Source organism: Erpetoichthys calabaricus, chromosome 2 (assembly GCF_900747795.2).
Source record: "Erpetoichthys calabaricus chromosome 2, fErpCal1.3, whole genome shotgun sequence".
NCBI lineage: Eukaryota > Metazoa > Chordata > Cladistia > Polypteriformes > Polypteridae > Erpetoichthys > Erpetoichthys calabaricus.
Genome location: NC_041395.2, coordinates 336611715 through 336631820, shown reverse-complemented (window position 1 = coordinate 336631820; position 20106 = coordinate 336611715). Strand labels below are relative to the sequence as shown.

The window sequence follows — 20106 nt, the reverse complement described above, 5'->3', positions numbered from 1 at the left end:
CCTTTTTATTAAATGCAAGGGTTCTTCGCTTTTTTTTTTTGTTTGTTTATTACGATTGTTATAGTTCTGTTTGTATACGACGTTGTCAGTTCAGCACTCAGGTTGTAATATGACTAAGCTGTGCAAGCTTACTGTTAAGAATGCAACGTATAGTTGTACATGAGAAAAGCAATCTTGCCTCAAATCAATGGCAAACTTTTGTAGGTCTATGAACTTAATTTAAAGTTTAGGTTTACACGGTGCTTTCTTTCCGAAGTACCTGCACTTATGAATATGTCTGTATGCGTCAGTCGCTCAAATCCCCGCACTTCGCACCGGCGAATTACTGCTTTTAAAATTTTATTAAGAAGAAAAGAAAACCTTTTAAAATTGAGGGAAAATATACCAATAACAGTTTGTTAAGGATCTGTTTTTTTGTGAAGCTGCGTTCACTCGAGTGATCATTTCGAGATGACTTGCTGGCTAACCATAAGCGTTACCTGGTAGGTAACCACCCATACAATCAGATTGTGAATCAGACTACGAATGCCGTGAATGTAATTACCCCGATCTACATGCTGTCAAATAAACGAACCACATGCCGTGGCGCAATTTTAGGGGCTTAGCCTCTAGCGCTGACGTCCGAGGTTCGATTCCCGTAAGGGAGTGAAGTGAGCGCTGCTTTTAAAGTACTGCTGTTAAATTTTTATTAAGAAGAAATGAAAACCTTTTTAAATTAAGTCTTAAAAAGAGCTGTAAAGATATTGACAATAAGCTACGCAAACCCACCAAGACATGCAATCGTTTAAATCAAAGCGCGATTCGAAAAACACCATCCCATAATATTAGTTAACGATTAACACATTTCTATATGTATTGTAAGCATACAATACAACTGATAATATGTTGCGCTTATTTATCTGGTGTACTGACATTTTTGCGCGTTTAACGGCTGAAATCTAACGTGGTTTGTGCCCTTCAGAATGAAAAGAGTTTGCATTTACCTTTTTAATAAAAGGCGAGCTTTTAAGCCTGAGAAATCACCCCGTAAATGCGCACGTTTAATTGCACATGTGTTAATATGTATGCTTACACAGTATTAAAAGACACTCAACAAGTACACAGTATTAAAAGACAGTCAACAATTAACGTCATTTACCTTCGTTCCCGCGTTTGACTTGTGCTGTAAATCTCTTCCTCGTTTTCAGTTCACGTGATTACGTAGGAGGCGTAATACGTGATGACGCGATACGTGACTCCGCCTCCTCCATTAGAGTATATGGACAAAAAACAGGTTCCAGTTATGACCATTACACGTAGAATTTCGAAATGAAACCTGCCTAACTTTTGTAAGTAAGCTGTAAGGAATGAGCCTGCCAAATTTCAGCCTTCTACCTACACGGGAAGTTGGAGAATTAGTGATGAATGAGTCAGTGAAACAAGTTCCAGTTATGACCATTACGCGTAGAATTTCGAAATAAAACCTGCCTAACTTTTGTAAGTAAGCTGTAAGGAATGAGCCTGCCAAATTTCAGACTTCTACCTACACGGGAAGTTGGAGAATTAGTGATGAGTCAGTCAGTCAAACAGGTTCCAGTTATGACCGTTACACGTAGAATTTCGAAATAAAACCTGCCTAACTTTTGTAAGTAAGCTGTAAGGAATGAGCCTGCCAAATTTCAGACTTCTACCTACACGGGAAGTTGGAGAATTAGTGATGAGTGAGTCAGTCAGTCAGTCAGTCAGTCAGTGAGTCAGTGAGGGCTTTGCCTTTTATTAGTATAGATAACACCCAGTAGACATTTTGATATTGCAAAATCTTTAATTAGATGTTCAGATAGTACACTGATAATTTAAAAAATCTCTTGAGATTACACTAAGGACATGACAGTAAATACCAACATCTGAGTTAGAAGACAGGAGAAGGACACTTCGAAGACAACATCATTCAAACACATGGAATCAAAATAAAGAAGAGGAGTTTAACAGCCTGCTTTACTTCTGTTGCCGATACTCTCTTGACACATTGGGACCAGAGTGCTGTACGTATTTTCACTGTTTCTAATCTAACGTAGCAAACATAACATTATGAGACCCACGTAATCCACTTTGAAGGGCACAGTGGAGCAAAGCCTATGCCAATAGTATCAGGCACAAGTGTGCCAGTCCATTGCTGGTTCCACTCAAATTCACATGAGATGACCATGTTGATGACTAACTGACCACCAATGCACATCTTTAGAATGTGGGAGGAAAACTCAAAGAGAACTTCACCTGAGGGGTTTGAACCCAAGATGATGGTTCCAGGAAGCACCAGTGCAGCACCTCACCCAATCTGTAGACATGATAGCTAAATCAGAGCTATGGCATTAAGAAAACACCCTAAACAGAATGAGCTGAAATTAAACATGAAGAAATAAGTGTGATGGTTATTTACTGTCTGTGTTTGATTTCTTTCAGACTGATTAAAAAGAAAAATCAAATTTAACGTTAATTTAAAAACCAGACCCTGATTTCAATTCAGTTATCACCACATCTGTTTATAGTGAAGCTGAGAGCGCCTTTTCACTCTTATTTCTCCTCAGAAATCTGCTGCATTGAGATGCCATTGTCAAGATATTCAAAAACCAGATGAAGGAAGGCTTTCATATCTGACCACCTTTGACATTTTCGCCTTGAAAACCAGGGCACCAGCAAAAATGGCCACTCCTACAATCAATGCCACTGCCACAACCACAGTATTCAGATTCAGATTCTGCCCTAAATCTGTGATGAAAAAATAGGAAAGGAAAAAAATGTTACTTAATATAATGTACTGAATACAAAGATAGACTTATTATTTTATATACTTAATGTCCATAGTCATCAACGTCCCAAGACACTTCCCAAAAAATATTATAGAGGGGGTCCAATCAGTACTGGGACTGCTGAACAGAGGGGTTGCCACAAAAGAGGACTATATAATTGGTGTTTCAGTGTTCATGTGCATGTCTGGCAAACACCACTAGGGGGCAGTGTTTGTCTTTTTCAGAAGAGGTAGCTAAAGAGTAATAACTTCCATCCATCCATTTTCCAACCCGCTGAATCCGAACACAGGGTCACGGGGGTCTGCTGGAGCCATCCCAGCCAACACAGGGCACAAGGCAGGAACCAATCCCAGGCAGGGTGCCAACCCACCGCAGGACACACACAAACACACCCACACTCCAAGCACACACTAGGGCCAATTTAGAATCAGCAATCCACCTAACCTGCATGTCTTTGGACTGTGGGAGGAAACCGGAGCGCCCGGAGGAAACCCACGCAGACACGGGGAGAACATGCAAACTCCACGCAGGGAGGACCCAGGAAGCGAACCCAGGTCCCCAGATCTCCCAACTGCGAGGCAGCAGCGCTACCCACTGCGCCAACTTAAGGGAAATAAATTTAGGAAAATGAAAATGGAGAACAAAAGGTAACTTATTAGACTGTCCCCAACTTGTGAAATGTTAACTAGAGAAGCGTCTAGGCCAGGAATTCTTAAGCTGATGTCCCTGGACACCTTGGGGGTCTATGGATGGTTTCAGAGGGTCCGTGAAAGTCAGATAAAAATTAACATTTATATTCACTATACAGCCTGGTACTGTTGATTCAGAGTAGATGTAGTAGTAGTAGTAATGGTAGTAGAAAACATAGTAGTAGTAGATCTGCTTTAATTTGCACAAAAGGATTGTGTTTCATAGTTATAATGAGTGGCAATGACTTTTTGCATAAAAAGGAGTGTTTTTTTTTTAGATTGTTTACTTTAAACTATGAGACAATCAAATCTCGATAAATAAAGTACATAATATTCATTGCATGCAAAGTTGTGTTTATGTTTATATTTCTAGGGAAGGGGGTCCATAGCTTTTATCAGATTCTTAAAGTGCTCTGTGACTCAAAAAGGTCTATGCTATATGTACACCTGCCATACACAGGAGAGGACAAACTTTCTGCCCATTTAAAGGGAATCAGATGCTGAACATTATATAATACACTGGTTCTCAAACTGTGGGGCGGAACCCCTAGGGGGGCGCGAAGTAACAAAAAAGGGGATGCGAAGATCTGAAAAAAAGAAAACAAGAATCGAAAATATGAAATATACATCGATTGAAACCAAAACAAATTAACTTAAACTACATTCTGATACTACAAAAATAAATACAGAGTTAGATAAATGTCGATAAAAGTTAAGTAGGTATAATAAAATATGCATCTATGATATATCATTAATTAAAAAAGAACAAATTGATATTAATGGGCTCCTTTCAAAAAAACCTTAGGGGGGGCGCGATTAAAACTGTTATGAAAATTCGGGTCGCAAATACTTAAAGGTTGAGAAATGCTGATATAATAAACAGAGTTCACAAGATGGAGCTCCTCAAGGATGAAGGGGGTCCATAGCTTTTATCAGATTCTTAAAGTGCTCTGTGACTCAAAAAGGTCTATGCTATATGTAAACCTGCCATACACAGGAGAGGACAAACTTTCTGCCCATTTAAAGGGAATCAGATGCTGAACATTACATAATAAACAGAGTTCACAAGATGGAGCTCCTCAAGGATGAGCTCATGGCTTACAGGGCACATTGCTAACCCAAAAAAGCAGTCCCAGGGATTTGACCAAAAGAAACCAAACTTTGGGTATAAGTCAGCCACCTCAGAGGACGGTTGAGTTCAGAGCCACAACATTAATCGTGACTTGGATTAAATTGGCATAAGTAGTACAAAGACTGAGTGATTTAGGTAATAATGGAAGGACTTTGGAAATATACAGCTGTGGAAGTGGGCAGCCAACCCAGGGTGTAAACAGGACATTGGCTGTTTATTTAAGCCTAGAAAGGCAGCATAGAGTGTTTATTTGTCCTTGTTTACCTTAAATTGTGCTCACTCCATGCATTCAGACCTATCATTGTTTTATTTTTATTTTTTTAATAAATCTACTATTTTTGGGTCCTTAAATTCCACAAATATACAATGGTTTTGATATTTATACAAGGTAATGATAACCAGGTGCCATTGTTTGACACTGATTTATCGTACAGTTTGGCTTATAATCCAAAGGTTTAGCAATAATGATATATGCAAATATTATGAAATTCACTATGCTAATGGAACTTCTAAACGATTGATATCATTTTACAACATATTAATTTTACTTTAAAATGTTTGCTCTTGCGTATTGTGACTTACATTAAGTAAACCTTAATATTCAGAGACAGTACTCCTTGTACTCCTCCACATGTCACAGCACATAAGAAATGATTTCTGTAAACAGCTTTGTAGTAGTGCTCACTTAGAAAGGCGCTATATAAAAAGATAGGGGTTTAACCACTCTACCCAAGTGTGAGGCGACCTCAAGGCAGGTATAGAATATGACAGGCCTTGGATGTGTTGAAAAGCCTGGATAACCTGGGAATCTGCAGGAGGTGCAGTAGTTGTAATGAAATTTTATGGGAAGTATTTGTGTCCAGTATTGTTTGTTTCCTGGACATTCATCAAAAGGAATGGAGTTCAAAAAAGAAAAAGAAAAAAATAATCTTTTAAGTGACTTTCACTGCACCCTACATGTCAGGCTTCTTGTCTGCCTTCCCTTTGTTACCCTTGCTTGTCTCATATGATGTAAACAAGACAACAATAAATACTATTTATGACAGTCAAGCTAGTTTTTAAGTGAAACTGCATAAAAACATTCACAGACACATATACAATAATCTCCTTTTGGCTGCTCCCATTAGCGGTCGCCACAGTGGATCATCTGTTTCCATCTCTTCGTGTCCTCTGCATCTTGCTCTGTCACACCCATCACCTTCATGTCCTCTTTCACCACAACCATAAACCTTCTCTTAGGCCTTCCTTTTTTCATCTTGCCTGGTAGCTCTGTCCTTAACATCCCAAAATAACCAGCATCTCTAATCTGCACATGTCCAAACCAACACAATCTCGCCTCTCAGACTTTGTCTCCAAACCGTCCCACCTGAGTTGACCCTCTAATGTTCTCATTTCTAATCCTGTCCATCCTTGTCACACCCAATGCAAATCTTAACATGTTTAACTCTGCCACCTGCAGCTCTGTCTACTGTTTTTCTGTCAGTGCAACCATCTCCAACCCATATAACATAGCTGGTCTCACTACCATCTTCTAGACCTTCCCTTTCACGCCTATTGGTACCCGTGTGTCACAAATCACTCCTGACACTCTTCACCACCCATTCCACCCTGCCTGCACTCTCTTCTTCTCCTCTCTTCCACACTCCCTGTTACTCTGTACTGTTGATCCCAAGTATTTAAACTCATCCACCTTTGCCAACTCTGCTCCTTCCACCCTCACCATTCCACTGACCTCCCTCTCATTTACACACAAGTATTCTTTGTTGATCCTACTGACCTTCATTTCTCTCCTCTCTAGAGCATATCTCCACCTCTCCAGGGTTTCCTCAACCTGCTCACTACTCTTACTACAGATCACAGTGTCATCAGCAAACAACATAGTCCACGGGGACTCCTGTCTAATCTCATCTGTCAACCTGTCCATCACCATTGCAAATAAGAAAGGGCTCAGAGCCAATCCCTGATGAAATCCCACCTCCACATTGAATGCATCCGTCACTCCTACCCGCAGACCTCACCACTGTCACACTTCCTCGTACATATCATTTACAACTCTTAAGTACTTCTCTGCCACTCCCAAGTTCCTCATACAATACCACAGCTCCTCTTGAGGCACCCTGTCATGTGCTTTTTCCAGGTCCACAAAGACCCAACGCATCTCCTTCTGGCCTTCTCTATACTTCTCTAAAAAAAAAAGGACCTCAAACGAAATTCGTATTGCTGACCACATATTTATCTGGGAAAGTTTTACAACGGATTGCCCTTCCTGACATAACCCCTCCCCATTTATCCAGCTTTGGACTGGCAATAAGAAAAACAATGGTTTACGGAACCCCTGTGGCTGGGTGACACATATACAATAATAGCTTCCATTATTATTACTGAATTAAATTATTATTGTGAATTTCCCCTTGTGATTAATAAAGTATCTATCTATCTATCTATCTATCTATCTATCTATCTATCTATCTATCTATCTATCTATCTATCTATCTATCTATCTATCTATCTATCTATCTATCTATCAAGAAATGTTCTTCTTAATGGTTGCCAAAATGACAAAAGTAAGTCAGTCTGTGACAAAGTAAAAAGAGATTCACTGAAAGCAATTCTTCACTAACTTAGACCCAAAAAATAGATTCAGCCTTACTGTTATCGTATTGAGTCTTCCCAGCAAGGTAGAGGGGTCCTTGGGAAATGAAGTGTTTCTGGCTCTCCAAAGACGTCGACCTCCTCTTCCTTTTTGTGGCCTGTGGGCTGTCAATGCAGCCCTGAGAGCATCGGGTGTCTGGACTGTCAGCGTCACACAGAATGACACTACAGGTGATGAACACCTAAAAGCAGAACAACAATATAAACATTTGATAGAATCAACAAGCAGATAAAATTATTATATTTGGAAGTATGAGTGAATGTGTGCTCATCACTTACCTGGGGGTAACCTCCAATAAAACTGTAGGCTTCCAGTCCAAAGTTAAATTGAGTCTGATTGGTGGGAAAGATCATTACAGTATCATCTTTACCACACCTAGAAGAGACACAATTCAATGTATAAATCAATTGTTCAATTAGACAGAACATTCTAGCACCAAGTGAGAAATGTGTCGGTGGTTTCACATTTATATTAGATTAGCTATGTAAGCCCATGCTGTAAAAAGCCCGGGCTCCTAGAAACCACAGACTCTTGCACTTCAATCAATCAATCGCATTGGTTTGCACATTAGCAGCTAAGTGAGGCTCTCTTTCCTTGGTGGTTTCATTTTGCCAACGTGCTTTCCTCCGTTGTCTATCAGTGGCTAAACAAGTTTCGTTGTCCTCAGAGATTTCATTTTTTTCCAATATGCTCGCCTCGCTTGTGTATTAGCGAGTTTCTCTTTACTCGGCAGTTTCACTTTGGCGACACAGTCGATTTCTTTGAGCTTCATGCTGTTCCCTTGCATTTTCTGGCCGGACAGACAGACACACACACTTTGATGCGTCAAGGTTTATATATAAGATAACAATCTTGAATCACATGGATGATATGGGGAAACCTCTCTTAGTTCCATTTTATTTTCATTTTTTCTTAGGCTTCATTTGAATGAAGTTATACAGAACACATATCTTATCAGTTCACTTTGAACAGCTATTAATCCACTTTTAGGGTGAGTGTTGGGTATAAGAGGGGAGCAAAAAATGGACAGGGCAGCAGTCTATCGCAGGACATACTTACTCACGCACTTGGCCCCGATAGTGGGTAATATTAACACGATACACGCATCTTTAGGTTCTGAGAGGGAAAACTGGAGATCATGTAAATACACAGGTAGACCTTAAACAGAACCCAGTGTCCTTCTACACCACAGAACTAGATAGATAGATAGATAGATAGATAGATAGATAGATAGATAGATAGATAGATAGAGTAGATAGATAGATAGATAGATAGATAGATAGATAGATAGATAGATAGATAGATAGATAGATATTCTATTAATCCCAAGGGGAAATCACATACTCCAGCAGCAGCATACTGATAAGGATACAATATTAAATTAAAGACTGATAAAAAATGCAGGTAAAACAGACAATAACTTTGTATAATGTTAACGTTTACCTCCCCGGGTGGAATTGAAGAGTCGCATAGTGTAGGGGAGGAACGATTTCCTCATTCTGTCAGTGGAGCAGGACATTGACAGCAGTCTGTCGCTGGAGCTGCTCCTCTGTCTGGAGATGACACTGTTTAGTGGATGCAGTGGATGCTCCATGATTGACAGGAGTCTGCTCAGCGCCCGTCGCTCTGCCACGGATGTCAAACTGTCCAGCTCCATGCCTACAATAGAGCCTGCCTTCCACACCAGTTTGTTCAGGTGTGAGGCGTCCTCCTTCCTTATGCCTCCCCAGCTCACCACTGTGTAGAAGAGGGCGCTCGCGACAACTGTCTGATAGAACATCTGCAATATCTTATTGCAGATGTTGAAGGACGCCAGCCTTCTAAGGAAGTATAGTCGGTTCTGTCTTCTCTTGCACAGAGCATCAGTATTGGCAGTCCAGTCCAATTTATCATCCAGCTGCAGTCCCAGGTATTTATAGGTCTGCACCCTCTACACACAGTCACCTCTGATAATCACGGGGTCCGTGAGGGGCCTGGGTCTCCTAAAATCCACCACCAGCTCCTTGGTTTTGCTGGTGTTCATTTGTAGGTGGTTTGAGTTGCACCATTTAACAAAGTCCTTGATTAGGTCCCTATACTCCTCCTCCTGCCCACTCCTGATGCAGCCCACAATAGCATGAATAGATAATGACTGACTAATGGTGCAGTGCAGGAGATCAGACCCACAAATACATCTGAACAGTATCACACCTTAGTATATGTGGACAATGAATGTGGAATCATTTTTGGATGATTAGACATTGAACAATGAATACTGTATATATGTTGTTATTACTTCTATGTAGTTAAATTTCAAGCATTATTAGGATTTAGAATGAAGCTCAAAAATATCTGAGAATTGAAATCTCTGACAATTTAAAGGGCAACCAAGAAACTCACCTAAAGATAAGGGCCTAATCTGTACCATTAAACACTTTAAACATGTAAATGTGATTTACCCCATTTGAAATGATGTCATAATAGATGGAGTCATTGGGGTCATCATGAGGCATACTCCGGCATGTGTCGACAAACAGCTTGATGTTCTCCAGTGATGAATCCACACTGATGCCCATGTACAACATCTGCCCGAGTTCCACCTTAAGTGGGTACTCGCTCAGGTCGATGATGCTTGTGAAGTCGCTGCTGTCATAAAACTCAAACAAAAAGGTGAAGGTCCCAAAGCCAGCTTCATAGAATTTGTAGTCAGCCTTGTGAGGGCTAAATGAAGCAGACACTTGACCCGTATTTGGATAAGCACAACTGAAGGGAATCTCCACCTGGTTTGCTCTGCTTATAATTTGATTAGGATAATCAAAACTTGAAATTTCATTCTGGAAAATTATGGCAGTGCCATTATCCTGAAAAAGAAATTACGAGTAAAAGTATTAACTATTATACTGGGGATGTTAAAAAAAGTCAAACCAGATAAAACATACAAAGCACAGACATAACTATCATGTTTCAAAAGGTCATTTACTTTCACATTGATTGGTTGTCCTCCATCATGTGACTGTCATATGAACAAAAAACAGAAATACAACAGGCAGAAATGGAAAGGACCTTCAATCAGGCAAAGGAAAGACTAAGAGCAGGGTCACGTTTAAAAAGAAATCATGTCATTTAAGTTTATTTATGTCCAGAGACAGTATGATTACTGCCCTGTTCTCTCCTTTTCCCACGTTTTGTCAAAGAGCCCCCCATTTTATTGTTTGTTGCCATGAAACATTGCTCAAGCTTACTTCTTTTTATGGGAGAAGAAGGAAGTTTAAAAGATTACTATGAGTAGTACCTCGATCAGGAGATGAAAACCAAAGTGGCAAAGTTAAAGAATAGTCGTAAGAGCATCAATGTCCAAACTAAAGGAAATGTGAAAGTCAAGTTGTCTAAGTGGAACCTTATCGGTAGTGGATGGTTCTACTCCAAATTGCTACATCCCCCCTCTGAGCAGACATTGTCTTGTTGTTTATCTCTATCAGGACAGTGATCATGGACAAGCTCCCTGTCCTGTGGGAAGAAGAAATGGAGGCAGGTTTTGAAAGGAAGAAGGAGAAGTAGAAGGAGTTGGCAGAAGTGTGCATGGAGGGTAGAAGATATGTGTTCTACTCTGTAGAAGTCAACAGCAGAGGTTTCATTGCAATATTCCACCAACGATTTCTGAATGTTGTTGGAATTACCGATTCCATGTAAAAGAAAGTGGTCAAACAACTGGAAGAAGAGGCAAATAAAAGGAGTTTCTGGCTTTGGCTCAGAAGAAGTGACACACAATTGAAAGAGCAAGGAAACTAAGGCTGGCTGTAGGGAGTAGTAGGAAGACATCAATATCACTGCCCCACCATCCTGAGATGTTTAAAGGGGTGAAACATCAAGGAAGGGTGGCTCTTGGCAGATAACCCTGCACTCAGCCTTTCGACACTGGCAGGTTGCTCCAGAAAGCAATGCCTAGAAGGCAATGACTTACCTGTGCTTCCATCTATAACAATAAGGCCCTCAAATAAAAAATTAAAAGTGAAGATAAACGCAAAGTATTGTAATAGGAATTTTATCCAGAGATACCAATTGTTGCCATATTTATACCAGATGGTAAGTGGCATCTTAGTTGCTTCAATCACAAACACATGACCCAGCTGGAATGGTGTTGCAGAAAATAACACAAACAGAGAGATAAAATAAATCAAACTGGTTGAGAAGAGTCTGAAAATGAATTGGGACTATAAGGTAAAATTCTGATGGCCTTCGAGAATGTTATAGACCTGGATTTGATCTCCAATGCAGCCTTCTTTACCTGTTAGGAATGAACTGGTGTCCCACTTGTTGAAAACATTTACCCCTTTGAATAGAAAAGTAAATGACTGATATGCATATCAGGTACCAAGAAACAGAGATTGTTTCTAGTTGACTTAAAAAGAAAATTGTCACATGTAGTAGGGTTCTAACACTAAGTGCAAAACACATTTGTACACACCAAGTGGGTCAGAGGTAAAATCCAACATCTAAAACCAAGCTAATTGGTAGAGAGTTTTCTCCTAATAGGTAAAATGTCTTTTCTTTAGCAGTACAAAGTTCAAGACAATCACGGAACATGCGACTCAAACGTAAATAAAATGGCTGCCGTAACCCTGTGTCCATGCACCTCTAACTCTACACAAATGCAAGTAGGAAATGATGAGGGTCTTATAGTACAATAAGAAGACATAATATGACACATGGAGGTCAAAATAATCCACTTTGGAGTCCCAGACCCAAAAAATATATTTTTTTTAAATCTTGATAACTGTTTTGTGAACCTGCAGATGAGCATTAAAATTCTTCTCAGACCAATGGATTCTTCCTTGTTTTCCACATTGATTTTCCAATGGTGGAGTGTTGAATATTGACTTTAACCAAGGTAAATATTTTCAATTCAATGACGTTGTGCCAGTGACTTTTGTTTTCTGTCAGTGTGGAAAACGTATTTGACTTTTAAAATCTTTTCCCCCACTCTGTCAGATTTTGGACATCATAACACATGAGTGTCAGAAGATCACCTTCCTGATGTATCTGAGATATGCGATGCACCCTGCTAACAATTTTGTCTCCTTTTCTTTCTATCACAGTGCCATGACGATGACCAATGAGGGCAAATGAGACAGAGAAGCCACACCCCTTGCAGGTGTTTTCAGTAAAGCTCATGGCAAGCACTAACTATCTCTCTCTCTCATTCTTCCTAGGGCACGAAGCGGAAGCAGAAACAGAAGCGGACAATGGCCGATAGTGAGGTGAATCGCGTTGAAATTGTAGTTGAGGAACTCCAGGCACTCGATGAACAGATTCAGAAACTTCTGTCAGACGAAGATACCTCAGAGATCTGAAGGCTCGGCTGTTGATAAACCGTCCTCGCCATCTGTTATCAGCGTAACATCAACCCCGCGTTGTTGCCCTCAAATCAACTTCACCCCCCGCGCTTCGTAGGAGCGACACCGATGATGACCTTGGTGTATTTCAGCTATGCAGGCGGGGGTGAAGGCCAGAACACCTCCATCGGCACAGGCAAGCATCGTAACGCAGAACCGGTTTGACCCTCTAAGCGTCCACAGTTCGCCTTCAGCTCCTGGTGATGTAATAGTGGTAGGTGATTCTATTGTTAGGAACCTCAATATCACTTGCCCTAATAGAAAATCTTTTGTTTCTTGTTTTCCCGGTGCTCGTGTCCGAGACGTGCGCCGGCGATCTACAAGAACAGGGCAGTTGGAGCCATCGTTATACATGCTGGCGTAAACGACATAAGGCACCGACAGTCCGAGATCCTCAAGGCAGACTTCACTGCATTAATTAAAGACACAAAGGAGAGGACCCCATCGGCAAAGATCTTCATCTCGGGTCCACTCCCTCTCGTCAGACGATCAAACGAGTACTACAGTCGTCTGCTTGGTTTAAACAACTGGCTGCAGGGCTTCTGCAAGAATCAAGACATCGGGTTCATCAACAACTGGGACCTCTTTTGGGAAAGACCGCGTTTTTTCAAGTGAGATGGCCTGCATCCGAATAGCTTCGGCACCCGGGTCCTCTCTGAAAACATATCCAAGGTAATTCGTTTATCTTGACTATCTATCTCTGCTTTTAACCCCTTCCGAAATGCCACTCCTGTGCTTGGTCATGATAATTGTTTAATAAAATCTTCCATAAAAGTGCTCAACAAAAATACTGTAATAACCAATCTTACTGTACATAGAAAATCTAGGCAATACGGCATAAACACCAATAATTTAATTAAGTTACTACTTTAGATGAACAATGTATTAAAACTGTAAAAACAGATCATAGATTAAACAAAAAATACACACAGAGCGCGCTAATAAAAATAACTTAATTCCTGTTCCATATATCAATAACGCACATAGTATTCATCTCTGCTCCTCCGAAACATTGAATATGGCACTATTAAATATTAGAGCTTTAACTAACAAGACGTTTTTTATCAACGATCTTATTAGTGAAAAAAAAATAGATTTTATTGCACTAAGTGAAACGAGGCTTAGCTCAGATGGCGCAGCTGTTTTAATCGAATCTGCGCCTCTGGATTACAGTTTTACTCGTGCTGATCGCCAAGGAAAGAGAGGTGGAGGACTAGCAAACATTTACTCAAGCAGGTTAAAATGTAAAAATATCAGTTTTGGTAAATTCAAGTCTTTTGAGTATCTCGCCATTATTATTCAGGGAGATTCTCACGTCTAGTATTATCCGTGTATAGACCTCCAAAATTCAACGCGTCTTTCTTTGAGGAATTCTCTGACTTGATGTCATTCTTAATTACGAACTATGACACACTCTTAATAGTCGGCGACTTTAATTTTCATATAGATGATCAATTTGACCAAAAAGTAAAAGAATTTATGACCTCCTGGACTCTTTTGATTTGAGACAGCTCGTAATCAGCCTACACATAAAGCAGGTCATACGTTAGACTTAGTAATTACTAAAGGACTAAAAGTTGATATAAAGCAGGTCATTGATATTGGTCTATCAGACCATTTTCTTCTACTTTTTAATATAGAAATAATGATAGAAAACACTCATGAGAAGCAGATTGTTAAAAAACGCTTCTTTGACTCATCAGCAGCTTTAAAAACTTACAAACATTCTAACCAATCAGTCCGTTTATAGTGCCAACTATAATAGCGAGGAGAATGTAAATAGTAAGGTGGAAAGATTTAATACTAAAGTGAGGGCTGCTGTTGACTTAGTTACACCTGAAAAGACAGTTAAAAAATCTTCTAGCATTGTTATACCTTGGAAGACCCAAAAAGTGTCTGATTTAAAGAGAACATGCCGTAGAGCTGAGCGTAAATGGAGGAAAACTAAACTAACTATTGACTATGAAATATTAAAAAGTTAAAATAACAGAATACAATACACAGTCCGTCTTGAGAGGCGCTGCTATTTCTCTAAGATTATAAATAACAATGATAGTAATCCCAGAGTCTTATTTTCAACAATTGATCATCTGTTAAACCCAGGTAACTCAAAGGAATGCCTCCTAAGTACTTCCAGTAAAACCTGTGAGGCTATCGCTGTATTTTTCAATCAAAAAATTAATGATATTAGAAATAACATAGTATATCTCCCCAACACTAAGGATCCTCCTAAACCCCAGTACTCCATAATAAACAAATTAAAGTCTTTCACTAGGATAGATTTACCTGATTTACATAAAATAATTTCTCAAATGAAACCCTCCACCTTGCCCTTGACCCAATACCAACTAATTTTTTTCAAAGAAATATCGGGCGTGCTTATTGATAATGTTCTTGACATAGTAAATTCGTCATTAGATACGGGTGGTCTTCCCAGACTGTCTTAAGACTGCGATAGTTAAACCCCTACTTAAGAAAAATAATCTCGATCCCTCTGCTCTTGAAAATTATAGACCCATCTCTAACCTGCCTTTCTTAAGTAAAATTCTAGAGAAGGCAGTCATTATACAGTTAAATGAGCACCTCAATAAACATGCTATTCTTGATAAATTTCAGTCAGGTTTTAGAACAAATCACAGCACAGAAACTGCACTCGTTAAAGTAGTAAATGACTTGCGTGTAAATGCAGACAGAGGCCATTTATCTGTTCTCATCCTCTTAGATCTGAGTACCGCATTTGACACCATTGATCATAATATTCTTAGAAATCGCCTTAGTCAATGGGTGGGCCTCTCTGGCAGTGTCTTAAATTGGTTTGAATCCAACCTGGCAGGGAGAAAATTCTTTGTTAGTTGTGGTAATTATAACTCAAAGACACATGATATTCTATATGGTGTTCCACAAGGCTCTATCCTGGGTCCGCTGCTCTTCTCAATCTACATGCTTCCATTAGGTCAGATTATCTCAGGGCACAACGTGAGCTACCACAGCTATGCTGATGACACACAGCTGTATTTATCAATAGCACCTGATGACCCCAAATCTCTTGATTCGCTAACACAATGTCTAACCTGTGTCTCAGAATGGATGAATAGTAACTTTCTCAAATTAAATAAAGAAAAAACCGAAGGCTATTAGAAATAAACTGGATGCATTAGGATTAAAAGTCAAAACAGAGGTAAAAAGCTTAGGGGTAACCATTGATTGTAATCTGAATTTTAAATCGCATATTAATCAGATCACTAGGACAGCATTTTTTCACCTAAGAAACATAGCAAAAGTTAGACCTCTTATATCATCGAAAGATGCAGAGAAATTAGTTCATGCGTTTGTTTTCAGTCGGCTAGATTACTGTAACGCACTCCTCTCAGGACTACCCAAAAAAGACATCAATCGTTTGCAATTAGTGCAGAATGCAGCTGTTAGAGTCCTTACCAGGAAAAGAAAATCCGAACACATTTCTCCAGTTTTTGATGTCACTACACTGGTTACCTGTGTCATTCAGAATTGACTTTAAAATTCTGCTTATGGTTTATAAAGCTTTAAATAATCTCGCCCCGGCTTATATATTGGAATATCTTGACACCTTATATTCCAAATCGTAACCTCAGATCCTCAACTGAGTGTCTCCTTAGAATTCCAAGAGCAAAACTTAAAAGAAGTGGTGAGGCGGCCTTCTGCTGTTATGCACCTAAAATCTGGAATAGCCTGCCAGTAGGAATTCGCCAGGCGAATACAGTGGAGCACTTTAAAAAACTGCTGAAAACACATTATTTTAACATGGCCTTCTCATAACTTCACTGTAATTTAATCCTGATACTCTGTATATCCAATTCATTATAATAACTATTCATTCAAAATCTGTACTAACCCCTACTCTCTCTTCTGTTTCCTTTCCGGTGTCCTGTTGGTGGTGGCGTGCGCATACATATATACATACATACATTCACACACATATATATAGAGCAAAATACCGCGCTTCGCAGCGGCGAAGTACTGCTTTAAAATTTTATATAATAAACTGAGGGAAATTATACAATAATTATTTGTTAAGGATCTCTTTGTATACCATGTTGTCAGTTCGCCCCTCCGGTTGAATATGACCAAGTTGTGCGCTGAGTTTACTCTTGAGCATGCAACGTATACTTGGCCATGTGAAAAGCAAATCAAGAACAGCAAAACCGCGCCAGCTGCGGAGCTCAGCTCGAGCGAAATGAAGTGAATGAAATGAGGTGAATGGGAGGGGAGATGATCACGTGACTCCAACACCCGCCTTAACCCTCCACAAACACACAAACACAGTCTCTCGGATCCAACTCTCCTTTATATAAAGAGATAAATAGCAAAATACCCGCGCTTCGCAGCGGAGAAGTAGTGTGTTTAAAGAGGTTATGAAAAAGAGAAGGAAACATTTTAAAAATAACGTAACATGATTGTCAATGTAATTGTGTTGTCATTGTTATGAGTGTTGCTGTCTTTTATATATATAATATGCCACACACACACACATAAACATATATATACATATACATATATATATACATATCTACATATACACATATCTACATATACATAAGTATATACACATCCACATAAACATATATATATACATATACAAATTTACATATCTACATATATATATATATAGACATAGATATATACATACATACATTCACATATATATATATATATATATATATATATATATATACTGTATATATACATATCTACTTATTGGCTCCTGTATTAGGATATGGCAGGTTGGATAATGGACGGATGGACATTTGTATGCATAGCCCTATTTGCCCGTTTTCGTTTATTTTTCTTTCTTCAGTAATATTTCAGCAAACCCAGAGCTTGTCAGTTCAAATCGTGTTACTGACACCACTGTGTGACCGTGAGGAAGTCACTTCACCTGCCTGTGCTGCAAAAAACAAAAGTAATGTAACAAATTGTACCTCAGATGTTGTAAGTGCTGGAATAAAGGCATAAGTTAAATAGATAAATATGTATTATACACATAGGAACTATTCATTTATTTTCAGTTAAGTCATCTGCAGCAAACTTTTATAAATGAGGGTTTCTCCACTGAAAAAGAAAGCAGCAGCTGCCAAAATATGTAGCTTTCTTATTAATTTTTCAACATTGTGTAAAATAAATGTATAAAGTAACATAAAAGGTTTAAATACTGGTTATTCTTTTACACTAAAATATTACTACAGAGATAAAAAAAAAGTAAAATGGATATGGTTCTTTTCTTTAAGGAGATTAAAAATTACTGAAGAAAGAAAAAAAAAAATTAAACAGCCAAATGGGGCTATGCATATGAACTTAAAAGGTTTAAATAAAACAGAAATATATATTTTATTTTTACTTGGTTAACTTGTGGAGGGTGTATCCTGTAGCAAAGCCCTAACTTTTTCGTGAAAGCCCGTTTCAGTCAATAAGTCTTATGTGTGTGTTTATGTATGTGTGTATATATATGTAGATATGTGTATATGTAGATATGTATATATATGTATATGTATATAAATGTTTATGTGTGTGTGTATATTATATATATTATATATATATAATATATATATATATATATATATATATATATATAAAAAAGACAGCAACAGTTATAACAATGACAACACAATTACATTGACAATCATGTTACGTTATTTTTAAAATTTTTCCTTTTTTTTTCATAACCTCTTTAACACACTACTTCTCCGCTGCGAAGCGCGGGTATTTTGCTAGTATATATATATATATACATATACACACATACATGCAGTTTTAATAACACAGAAATCAATATAAACATTAACATCATTATCATATGAGAATATGAAGTAATATATAAGAAGCACATTTCATATAAATATAAATTATTAAACAGTAAAATCTTGTTCTGTAATTTGCTACCGTGGCAATTTGTGTGTCTGTCCAGGATTTTAAATGACCTGTAGCTCGCAAACCGTTTCACCTATACACTTGAAATGTGGTACACATATAGTACGTCACGTCTACTATCCGCTTTATGGGTGATGATTGTTTTACTCTTTTTATGTTTATTTTATTTTATTGTAGAATTAACTCCTATCTGCGCACAGCAGGGCAGCCGTGGGCGGATGCGTATGGTGTATTCACTCCATGTTATCGTGCATTGCGCTGTCAGTGGTATTTTGATAAAAGAATTTGAACAACATATAACAACCGTATAAATTATTAAACAGTAAAACATTAACAGTTAAGAAGTAAAGTTACATTAAGTACTACTGCAGTGCCTTCGGGTATACCTCATTTTTTGTTTGCCCATTATATGCTTAAATGTATACATTTTTTGTTGCACCTACCCGAGAACACGCGACATATAACCGAGCGTGGGAGAAGCATGGATTTTAAACACGCGTTGAGTTGATCTGCTGGTCTCCCTCGTGGAATAACTGGTAATGTTTGACTAAAATCTACAGCAAGTAAAACGACATTACCTCCTATTTTTTTTTTTACGATCTCTGAAATCTTGCTTTTTTCGGTTCAAGGCTTCATAAGCTCTTTTATGTTGTATGGTGTACTTATCCCAAACCATCATCTTTGAATGTTGCAAGACTTTCGCCTTGGATGTAGATCGGGGTAATTATATTCATTGCATTCCTAGTCTGAATCACAATCTGATTGTATGGGTGGTTACCTGGCACTGTAGGGTTGCCACCCGTCCTTTAAAATACGGAATCGTGCCGCGTTTGAGAATGAAATTGCGCGTCCCGTTTTGAATCAATACTGGACGGGATTTATCCCGTATTTTTTTTATAATTTTTTTTTTAAAGCAGCGTCTCATGCAAATCATCCCACACGCATTTTATGAAGATGCCTCCTTTCCTACTTTTGATTGGGTAATACTTGATGTCATCGTTAGTTTGATTGGTCGTTTTTAACTGTCCAGTGAGGAGGGCGTGTCTTTTAAGTAGAGTCTGCAAAGTGTTGGCACTGAGATGTGGCGTCAGCGCCATAGTTGAAGCCCCTAACGTTGCGGTCAGCAAGTCGGCTAACATCCGCCATGTGCCGTCTTTCAGTTGCGAGAAGCAGATCATAGAATGGTTGAAACTGTTGCCCCTAACGTTGCGCCACGGCGTGTGGTTCGTTTATACCTCGTGTCTTCTCATTAAAGTTTTATCTCGCGAATATGTTATTGCAATCCGCAGCGGGAGCGTTTCTATAAACTTAATTAAACTTACGTTTTACACCGTGCTTTGTTTCCCTTATGAACATGCTTGTATGCTTAACTCGCTCCGTTCTCAATTGTTTAATTAATTTTTTGCTCTTCGCTGTTTGCGGCTGTTCCTCCATTTCCCCCTACTTCGTTGTTTTATCTCGCGAATATGTTATTGCAATCCTTAACGGGAGCGTTTCAATAAACTGATTGAAAATAGTTTTGCATTTACCTTTTTAGTAAAAGGCGAGCTTTTAAGCCTGAGAAATCACC

At 38.8% G+C, this 20106-nt stretch overlaps 1 protein-coding gene across 1 annotated transcript in view; it reads right to left on the bottom strand.

Annotated features, from left to right (window-relative positions):
- Window positions 1-1805: 1805 nt before the first annotated feature.
- LOC114647352 (uncharacterized) overlaps window positions 1806-20106 on the bottom strand; it is a 110748-nt gene continuing 92447 nt past the window's right edge. The window contains exon 13 of the mRNA XM_051923461.1: window positions 1806-2745. Within this exon, the coding sequence (XP_051779421.1) occupies window positions 2600-2745 (146 nt within the window). The 3' untranslated portion in view covers window positions 1806-2599. The remainder of the gene's footprint in view (window positions 2746-20106) is intronic.